The 10,788-nt window shown below is 47.2% G+C and overlaps 2 protein-coding genes across 2 annotated transcripts in view; one reads left to right on the top strand and one right to left on the bottom strand.

Annotated features, from left to right (window-relative positions):
• The first annotated feature begins 2,013 nt into the window (after positions 1–2,013).
• On the top strand, positions 2,014–5,787 carry snx20 (sorting nexin 20). Its single transcript, XM_061077079.1, has 4 exons — positions 2,014–2,143; positions 2,217–2,405; positions 2,500–2,630; positions 5,073–5,787. The coding sequence occupies exons 2-4, from the start codon at positions 2,231–2,233 to the stop codon at positions 5,775–5,777; spliced, it is 1,011 nt and encodes a 336-aa protein (XP_060933062.1). The 5' UTR covers positions 2,014–2,143; positions 2,217–2,230; the 3' UTR covers positions 5,778–5,787.
• Positions 5,788–10,720: 4,933 nt separating this feature from the next.
• The window catches only part of LOC133008945 (Iroquois homeobox protein 5a-like), a 2,316-nt gene continuing 2,248 nt past the window's right edge, over positions 10,721–10,788 (bottom strand). Inside the window, exon 3 of the mRNA XM_061076331.1 lies at positions 10,721–10,788. This exon is cut by the window's right edge and continues 417 nt beyond it. Within this exon, the coding sequence (XP_060932314.1) occupies positions 10,721–10,788 (68 nt within the window).

Raw genomic sequence — 10,788 nt, forward strand, 5'->3', positions numbered from 1 at the left:
GAGGGAGTGAGTGAGCGAGGGAGTGAGAGAGTGAGTGAGGGAAAGAGAGGGAGGGAGTGAGAGAGGCAGTGAGTAAGAGAGTGAGGGAGTGAGTGAGCGAGGGAGTGAGAGAGTGAGGCACTGGGCCTTAGACTCTAGACTCCTCCCAGTTCATTTCCAGTTCCTGTTCCAACATGTAACTCCTCCCTTCAGAGTCTTGATGAACTTGTTGAAGAAGCTCCTCCTTCAGGTTGAACTCGTTTCCTCTCGAGTCGTCGAGCTTCCACGTCTGTTTCCTGATTGGCTGTGTGTGTCAGAAGTGTCGTCCAATCAGCAGAGACCTGTATATAAATCCCTTTGTATTAAAAAGACAGTGACACAGTGAAGTTCTCTGCTGTTTGATGTTCACATCAACTTAAGATGAGACGACATGTTTCTATTTCATAATAAAGTTCTTCAATAAAATAAGATCATCGGGCCTCATTCACCCAATATTTAAGTAAGTTTTTACTTAAATTTGTTCTTAAGAAAATGTCTAAGAAAACTCAGATTCATGAAGTATTCTTAAATTGGAGAATTGTTAGCTGTGTTTTTATATTGATAACGTGTCTTCTTCAGTTCCCGATGAGCAGAGGTCAACACCCGCGATGCCAATCAGAATCAGAAATCAAAGAAACTTTTAAGAAGTCAAGAATGACTAAACAAAAACATAAACTTGTTGGATCACTGGACTCGAACCGTAAACAAAGCTGTTACATATTGCTGTGTCAGCAGCGGATATAAAATGATGCATGTGATGTCATTACACTTTGAGTGAAAGCTGCATCGAGAGAAACTCGTACAATTTGTTTGAGAAGTAAGTTGTATTATATTAATGTGTTTTATTGTATTTCACAATGCTTTATAGACACAGATCCTCTCTGGTGCTGTGAAGTTCCACTGAGGCTTCACACATGATGTATTTGAAGTTGTGTGTTTTACCTTGTTGACAATCGATGGACCGACAACCGGATACAACGTGCTGCCAGTTTATATCCGTCCTGTTTCCTGTGGATCATTTTCTTTTTACTTTTGTCCCTAATGACAAAACGTTCTGGTCTCTGAAAAGGTGCTTTATATATTCAAGTTATTAAAAGATACTTTTCTCTGTAGAAACTCGTTTTGAAGGTCTTGGCTTCCATTAATGTTATTTAATAAATATGTTACCTGACATTCACAGAGAAGTGTATTTCCACTGTAGAGGACATGAGATCCATCTGAGACCTGATGAGCTGAACATCTCATCTTAAACATCTTGACCTGCTCACATATTCAAACCCGCTGATCAACGTGTGAAGGATTATTCTCAATATTCATCCTGCAGTTGGTGGATCAGTGGGGACTTGGTGCTGGACTCTGCTCTGATCCCTTGTGTGTTTACACAACCTATCCACAAGGATTTCCTCATGAAGTGTCATGTTCGTCTTCCTCTCTCCTGAAGGGAACTTCCCCATGACCAGCGATGACCTGGTGAACTCGTGTCCTCTGCTGCTGTGGACCTCGTCTTCACCAGCGCACTCCTGTGCAACGCCAGCAAAGATCTGCTCAGCCCAAACTTCAGAGGCTTCTGTTCCGCTGCGTCCTGCTGAGCTGAAGAGAAGGGAAGTGTCTCAGAGACACTTGGTGTTAACACCAGTTCACCACACAAGGATCCATCCTTAAACTGGTCAAATGTTTCTACACAACTGCACGGGATTCATTCAGACTCTGCTGACACGTCTTTCTCCCTCTCTTTAGCTCGCTCATGTGCACACACGCACACACACACACACACACACACACACACACACACACACACACACACACACACACACACACACACACACACACACACACACACACACACACACACACACACACACACACACACACACACACACACACACACACACACACAGCTGTTTGGTTACACTTCCTCTTCACTGACTTCGTTGTTGTTTGTCCTCTGAGGAACTTCCTCTTCTGTCTGCTTGTCTCTAACAGCGAGACGTCTTTTCTCTGTGTCTCTGAGTCTTTGTCTCTGAGTCTATGTCTCTGGGTCTGTGTGTCTCTGTGTCTCCGTGTCTCTGAGTCTTTGTGTCTCTGTGTCTCCGTGTCTCTGTCTCTGGACCTGGAGGATCGACCGGTAAGAGACTCTGTAAAACAAGTCATAGTCAGACGGTTTTGTTTCTCCTCATGTTCTCTGTGTTTCACAATAGGTTTTCTAAGTGTAATGGAAGAAACAGGAGCTGGACCAGAACCAGAACCAGGAGCTGGACCAGAACCAGGAGCTGGAGCAGGACAAGGAGCAGAACCAGGAACTGGACTAGAACCAGGAGCAGCACAAGGAGCAGAACCAGGAGCAGAACTTCGAAGGAACCCGACTCACACAGACGCTTTGGCTTCAGGTTTAAATTCACACGTCACAACTTTATTTATGAAAACACGCGAGCTCCCACAATGAGTGTGTGTCTGTGTGTGTATCTTTGTGTGTCTGTGTAGGCTGCTCCTCTCTGACGACTCAGCAGCTTCAGGAGAACGTCCGGGTGGCGAAGCGGCGGAACCGCCCCGAGAGGCTGATGTTTGAAATCCCTTCAGCTCGGATCATCGACCAGGTTCTGAGCAAACACGTGGTGAGAACCTGAACAGTGTCAGAGCTGGAGACCAACGTTCTTCTAGAGAACGTTCCCTGTCTCAGTGTCAATGGTGGAACACAGTCCAATACTAAGATCTCACCACTAGAACCTCATGAAGGTCCTGGAGAACCTATTAATGATAACACAATGTAGAACCTCTTCACCGATGTTGTGCAATAATGGTTAGGAGTGATACCATAAGATGGTGTGCCTTTAGGCATTCATTAAATTTGGTTATCAAAATAAAATATAAAACATTAATATTTAAAATATTAATATTTAATCGTAACTTTTGTTTGTTTAAGTTCTATCGGGGCACCACCCTTGGTAATGATAGCCAATTTATTGATTAAGATCAGTTTCATTTAGATCTAGTTCAATTAGAAATCTCAATATTTACTATTAAAGATTATATAATGAACAGTGAAGGTTTATAGAGTTCTTCACAGTGTAGAGCTTGGCAAAATTCACTTATGCAACATTAATGAAAGAACATTTTTAAAAGAAATCATTTATTATGAACATAATAAAGTATAAAAACTAAACTAAACGTACTAGCTAAAACAAAGGTGTGTGAGTGTGTGTATGTGTGAATCAGAATGTTCTCAAAATGGTGGTTAACAAAGAAAGTTCCACCTTCCTGTGGGCTTTTAAGATAATCTCTAAGATAGCACCCCCCCCCCTCTCTTCTGGTCAGGGGACGTAGCTAAGTAGGTAGTGATATGCGTGTCTGTGTAAATGCTAATCAGATAATGGCAGAGTCTGTGTAAACTTTCATTTAGCTTGTAACGACAATAACACAACACGTATCAAACTTATAAACCCCACACAGAATCAAATAAACAGTCTTGCTTAGTTTGGTATAATAAATAAGCCCAGTATGTTACCAGTCCTCAGAAAGGGAGAAAGTTGCTGTAGTTCAGTTAGCAGTTCATCCTGCTGGTTGTGTGAAGTCTTCTGGCTCGTGTGGTTTCTGCTTCCGCTCCGTTGAGCTGTGGGTCTCCGTGGCTTGTTCGAAGTTCTTACCTGCAGGACCGAGTCGCTGCGAGGAGTTGGTAGAGCTTGAATGGCGAGGAGGTTTCCTTGAAGAGATGAGTTAGAAACTGCACCTTTGACCGTTGTCGCCCCCCCCCCTCGGAGATGCAGGAGAGACGGCTGGTTGCCTGCTGTCCTCGGTGGTTAGAGGGAAAGAGCTGGAGCAGCCTCAGAGGGATTGGAGAAAGAGAAAGAATCTGGAGGAGGCCTGCTCTTAAATAGGCCCAGTGACCCCCAGGTCATGGAGCCAAATGGACCAATTGGAGTTGACTTTGATGGCTTTTTTGACACCTCTTGGCATCCTGGGAGAACAATGAGACCTGTTGCCCCCTGGGAGCCTGAGTTTCTTGGCCTTCCAAGAACAAAGAAAACATGTTGCACCCTGGAAAACTGAGTTCACTCCAGAACATGCGGCATGCTTGTTTCAAGTTTTGACCACACATGTAGGCCGAAAAGGAGGCCTGTGGTTTGCACAAAAACCATGTCCCAACACGGAACTGTTCAAACCTTCTAAACAGTCGCCAGACAAAAGGAACCTCTGGAACCATCGGAGAACCTGCTCAGTAACCAGAACCTTGGAAAGGAACCAGAGTCCTCTTCAGATTCTGTAAACAACCTGGAGTCGGATTCTCAGGAATTTCTCACCAGTTTGTTTATAGATGTAGAAAAATAATGATGATATAACATAAATTCCTCACTTTATTCTGAATATCAAATCAATCAATCAAGTTGTATTTGTATAGCCCATATCCACCAAACTGGATCCACCACCGAGACCTCCGACAAGCGATCCACAGATCCTAATCCATGGTGCGGCCTCAGCTGTGGTCCTGGATCTGTGGGCGATAAGGCACAGGGACTCGGGGGGAGGGGTCAAGGGTCAGAAACATGTACTGATGAGATATGAATTACTCTGATGTGATAGGGATGGAGAAGAGGAAGGAGAAGCTGGAGAGAGAAGCTCCGTGTGTCATGTGTCATGAATTCCCTTTGCACCATCAGGTGTTTTTGCCTTGTAATCAATGATACAATGATAGAGGCCGAACTTGAGGCTCAAGGTAAATCTGACTGGCTCCTGGTTTGTTGGTAGTACCATGAAAACCATGTGGCCCACTCAGTAGATCAGACATCAATACCTCTTTGCCTTTTTAAACTAAACGCTTCCTATTTTGGAACATAGGGCGAGTTACTTTCTGCCGCACGCATTAGCTCTAACTATCAGCTTTATCGTAAAGGAAGGTTTTGAGTCTACTCTTAAACTTTAGGGATGGTGGATGAACTTCACTTCCTGTCTCAGCCTGAATAAACGAGTTCCAATAAATCATTTTTAAAGTAAACACGAAGCATAAAAACATAACGAGGATCTTTGTTGATCATGAAGATAAAGATGTCCTCCTGTCCCAGGTGTACCAGGTGGTGCCGATGCGTTCGGGCAGGTTCGATTCCCGGCGTGTTTCAGTGGAGCGCCGCTACAGCGACTTCTCCGCCCTGCACCAGCAGCTGCAGCAGGAGGTCCGGGCCCAGCAGGAGGAGCAGGAGGAGGAGCTGGAGGAGGAGCTGGAGGAGCTGGTCCTGCCCCCGAAGCTGCTGAGCGGGAACTTCTGCCCTCACGTGATCGCTGAGCGGCGCGTGGCGCTGCAGGACTTCCTGTCCCACGTGTCCCGCGTGCGCTGTGCGCGCGGCCGCGCTGCGTTCCACGCCTTCCTCACGCATCGCGAGCAGAGGCGTGGGCACGCGCTGCTGCGGGGGGGGCAGTTCGAGGCGGCGCGGCAGCAGCTGCAGGAGGTGCTGCTGATGGAGGAGAAGCTGTTGCCGTGGCAACGCGCCACCCTCCTGGTGCCCACCCTCTCCGCCCTGGCGGTCTGCCACCGGGACCTGCATGAGCCGGAGCGCGCGCACGCGGCGGCGCTGCGCGCGCTGCCTGCGACCCGGCGCTACGGCCTGACCCGCCACAGGGCGGCGCTGCTGAGCCTGCTGGTGGAGGTGGGCTACGAGCTGGGGGAGCCGGTGGCCCCCCTCCAGGAGGAGCTGACCCGGCTGAGGGAGGCGGAGCGAGGGGGCGGGGCCTCCTGTTCCCTGAAGGAGCTGGTGGTGCAGGAGTTCCTCTGAGGACCAGGGACCACAGGGCCGGACCCACGGCCCCCGGGGGCCCTGAACCTGGGGGGGGGGGGGGTTATGTGATTGAACAGTTTGTGTTTAACACGTGAACCAAACATTATTAAACTCAGTTTATTTCTACAGAAGACATGTCTGGTTTCATATGTGTGACTCTATAATGAGCTTTAGTTTGACACACAATGTCCTCAGAGACTCTGAGGACGCACACTGACTCTGGGGACACACACTGACTCTGGGGACACACACTGACTCTGAGGACACACTGTCTCTGAGGACGCACACTGACTCTGAGGACACACACTGACTCTGGGGACACACACTGACTCTGAGGACACACTGACTCTGGGGACACACACTGACTCTGAGGACACACACTGACTCTGGGGACACACACTGTCTCTGAGTACACACTGACTCTGGGGACACACACTGACTCTGAGGACACACTGTCTCTGAGGACGCACACTGACTCTGGGGACACACACTGACTCTGAGGACACACACTGTCTCTGAGGACACACACTCCTCAGTAAAGCACATGGACCTGTCTCCACATGTCTCCAGGCAGCTGATGGGAGTCCTGGTGTGAGATGATCAGTTCCAGGCTCAGATCCACTCAGACTTTAATTCCTGATCCTTCAGCAGCTTCATCCAGTGAAATGAAATATGTATTTGGGGGATAGGTAGTTTACAGATTGCCCTTGTGACAGCCTCCCTCCCTTTTAGTTTGTGAAGGAGGGTTTTGTGATCAATGGTATTGAATTATTTTGCTTGAGTTGCAGCTGATGCAGACGGACCAGCTGGCCAGCAGGAGGCGCTGCTCCCAGCTGAGGTGACAGCCGAAGCTTCAGAGAGATGAATTGGGACAGTCCACTGGCCCAGCATGCATCTGACTGACTCAGGTGGAGCGTGAGGCTATGCCGGCTGCTGTGGGGAGGCACGGCCTGCAGGGGGCCCACCTCCTCCAGGGGGCCCACCTCCTCCAGGGGGCCCACCTCCTCCAGCCGTCTGCAGCTCCACCCTCCTGACGCCTCCAGAACCAAACACATGTCAATAAACCACAGCTGCTTCAGACTGAGCTCCTCAGGTCTCTGGATCTTCTCTGGAGGATCAGACTCAGTTCCTCCTCCTCCTCCATGACCTCTGCAGCAGAGGTAACAGGTCACTTCCTGTCTGTCTGCTGCCATCTTGCGGTGGTGACGTCATTTACAGTCAGACTCTGTGCAGTAGTGACTTAGGAGCCGTGGTATCGAGGTCCCGCCCATACATGCTCTCGACCAATCAGGATTCAGTCTAAGGCTGTTTTTATATCATCAAATAACGTTATAAAACCAAACTCATCAGAAGCACTTGAGCAAACATCAGTGATACGAGAACGGCCTGAAATGACAGAAACATCTTTGACAAACTTTTATTTAACATCTACTTTGATTTTTTAGTTTGGTCCATGTCCCATCTGCTAACATGGAGGAGGAGGGTTAATGAACTATAGAGCAGCCAGACACCAGGGGGCGATGGAGATGATTTGGCTTGTCTGTAGAGTAGCTGTCATGTTGTCCATCTTTATTCTGTTTCCTGTGTGATGGCCGACCCTGACTCACAGGAAGTGACACAAAGCCAATCAATCAATCAATCAATCAATCAATCAATCAATCAATCAATCAATCAATCAATCACTCACTCAATCAATCAATCAATCAATCAATCAATCAATCAATCAATCAATCACTCAATCAATCAATCAATCAATCAATCAATCAATCATTTTATTTTCCATATTCACAAATCACACTTTGGGACTTACAGTGTTTCACAGTGAGTCTGAATTCACTCGTCATCGTCTGCTCAGCTGGCAGCTGATTGGTGCAGGGCTGGAAAACTGTGCAGGTTAGCGGTGGCTACGCTAACAGGAAGTAAAAGACATTCAGGGTCACTGGCGGTGTGGCTCCAGGCCGATGACATCATGTGTCAGGAGGCGGTTCCACAGAGGCTCTGTTCACACCTGCTGTAGGATCCACTCAGATACTTCACATCACACCTTCACTCGAGGGTCCCAGGGACAACACGCCACCGCGGCCTGCAGGGGGGGGTTGGAATGGCATTGTCCTCCCAGAGCCCCACTGGGCGGAGCTTAACTCACTGTCAACACACTGCTGCAGGTGGGGGAGCGGTCGGGGGGGGGCTGCTGCTGTGTTTGAGCTCAACTCCGAGAATCCACTGAAATAAACCACCTGGTTCTGATCCCGGTTCTGATCCCGGTTCTGATCCTGGTTCTAACTGGTTCTGATCCTGGTTCTGACTGGTTTTAATCCCGATTCTGATCCAGGTTCTGATCCCGTATCTGATCCCGTATCTGATCCCGGTTCTCATCCCGGTTCTTGTCCCAGTTGTGTTTCTTCCATCAGCGCTTCGGCAGCAAGGCGCACCGCTGCGTTCCTCTGTGCGCGTTCGAGGCACCGGGAAACGGAAGAGCCGGCGCTCGGTAGCAGCCGTGGGCGCTCGGTAGCAGCCGTGGGCGCTCGGTAGCAGCCGTGGGCGCTGGCGATCAAGAGGAGCTGCTGTTCGTTCATGACTCCATATCAGGTAATCCTGGTGGACTCTGGCTCGCAGAAGAGCCTTCTCCCTCCTGCAGCTACGGACCTCTCGGCCCGTGGCAGTGGTCCGCGTCTGACAGCGGCTAACGGTTCGGCTATAGAGACGTTTGGTACCAAGTCTGTGACTGTGACTTAAGCCGGCTCATCTGTTTGCCGGCGAAGAGGTGCTGCCGGCCCGGGTTCCCCGTCGTGGTCGCCCCCCTTCTAAGACCCCTGTGTTGTTTTCTCCAGTTGTGCCTCCTGATCCTGTGTCTGTTGTAAATGATGTCCCTTCTGCTTGTTCCACCTCTGCGTTTGCGGACGGGGATCGGCGTAGCCGTTATGGTCGCCTCGTTAAACCCCCTGAGAGGTACTGACTTTTGTCCCATTTTATTTTTTTTTCCCCTCTTGGTGTTCGGGGGGGGGCTGTGTGGCGTGCAATCATGGGTGTGTCCTCTCACCCAGTGGGTTGATGGGTAATGTTAAAGGCTGTAGCTATATATACTTCCCGTATGGGGAACATGTGCTAGTTCTTCCTCACTACTGAATAAACGACAGTAAACAGTACCTGCGTCTCTGCCTTTCCTTGTCTTGCCACAGCGTATTGTTTAATACTGGAGTGTATTTGCTTGTGGGACCTCCGTGTCTCATTGTTTTAGCCGCGACGAGCCGGCTACTTCCGGTTCATTTCCGGGTTGTTTGTGTTGCAGTGTTTAAGCGCCGCGACGAAGCGTCTCCGGCTGCACTGTGACCGTCTGAACAACTTTGCAGTGATCTTACCGATCAGAACATCAGCACACAACGTCCGCTTGGGGGCTGAGTGGTAAAATGCTGTAAACGTGTTTCTGACGGTGTTTTTAAAAGCTTCTATGTTCTCTCCTTGCATGTTCTCTCTCTCTCTCCTCTCTCTCTCTCTCCTCCTGAACCTACTTACACATACGTTCCGATCTGTACTTGTACAGTTCATGTCACATAGATAAATCTATACTTAGAGAGGTTTAATGCATCTGGAAGCCATTCGGCCCGAAGCCAAGCAGAGAAAATCTGAAAATCCCTTTGTGTAATTCATGTGGCGACCACCATTGTGAGCTCCGGCCACATGGTCATTAACATAGACTCCATTTTGAATAACGCAAGTTAAACCACCATTTTGAGAGTTATTATTACTACTATTATTGCCACGCCTCCTCTCTCTCTCTCCTCCCATTCTGGCTCTAACTTCCAAAGCGGCTCCGCCATTTTGTTTTGTAGTCACCACCATTTTGAGAGTTTTTCGGTGAATCATTGTCTGCCGCCATCTTAGATGTGACAAGACCACGTCACCACGTGACTGAGTCATCGCCACTCCCCCTTTTTCTCTCTCTCACACACACACACACACACACACACACACACACACACACACACACACACACACACACACACACATTGACAGACACACACACACACACACACATAGAGACAGAGAGACATACACAAACCACAGGTATTACATGTATTGTCTGAATTGTGATAACTGCTGCTGCTGTTGTTATCTTTGAAATATTGGAGTTTGTTAAAATGATGAATCATTAAATAACATTAACTTTATTTCCCCTTTTTAATAAATGCTTTTGTAATTAAAGTATCTGTAGTCTGTGATTATTTGTGCATATGTGTGTGAATGCAGCTGGATTATGATAGCCTGTGCTCGAACTTAGAACCCTTCATTGTTAATTAAATAATCATTAATAGTAACTATTGAGATTATTAATTTAACATTTATCATATGAGACTGATAATTATAGTTTGACTCGTTGGTCCCTGTAACCAGGGTGGTGCCCCGCTACGATAAGTAATAATTACAGATTGTATCATTCTTAATTGATAATTTTATTGTTTTCCTTAATTATTTAACTATTCTTAATGGATAACCTTATCATTTCTAATTAATTATTTTACTATTCCTAAGTGATAGCCTTATCATTTTTAATTATTTTTAATAAATAATTTGTATTATTTTTAATCATATTTCATGATTATTAATAATTAGCCAACGTCAAGTCTACTCCTATTGCACAACAAATCATCATATGATTTATAAACTCTGAAGTTGATGAACAGGTGAAACTCTGTTTTTATTCTGTTGATTAATAATCAACATAATCGGATCAAATCATTTAACAGATGAAACTTCACTTAATTCATCAGAAAATGTTTCAATCTTTGAAATTTAAAACCAACTCAAGAGTAAAAAACATTGAAACTTGACACAGATGAAAGTGATGATCAGTGGAATATGAATCAGTCTTTATGAAACCTCGTGTTACACCAACGTCTCATCAACATAGAAAACTCTTCCCACAATGCAACAGTTCAGCGTCAGTGCAGAGGCGTGGCCTCTACATGTTGGGCGGCGCCCTCGGCTCGCTGCCGCTCTAATCCGCTGT

The sequence above is a fragment of the Limanda limanda genome, chromosome 8, assembly GCF_963576545.1.
Source record: "Limanda limanda chromosome 8, fLimLim1.1, whole genome shotgun sequence".
Classification (NCBI taxonomy): Eukaryota; Metazoa; Chordata; class Actinopteri; order Pleuronectiformes; family Pleuronectidae; genus Limanda; species Limanda limanda.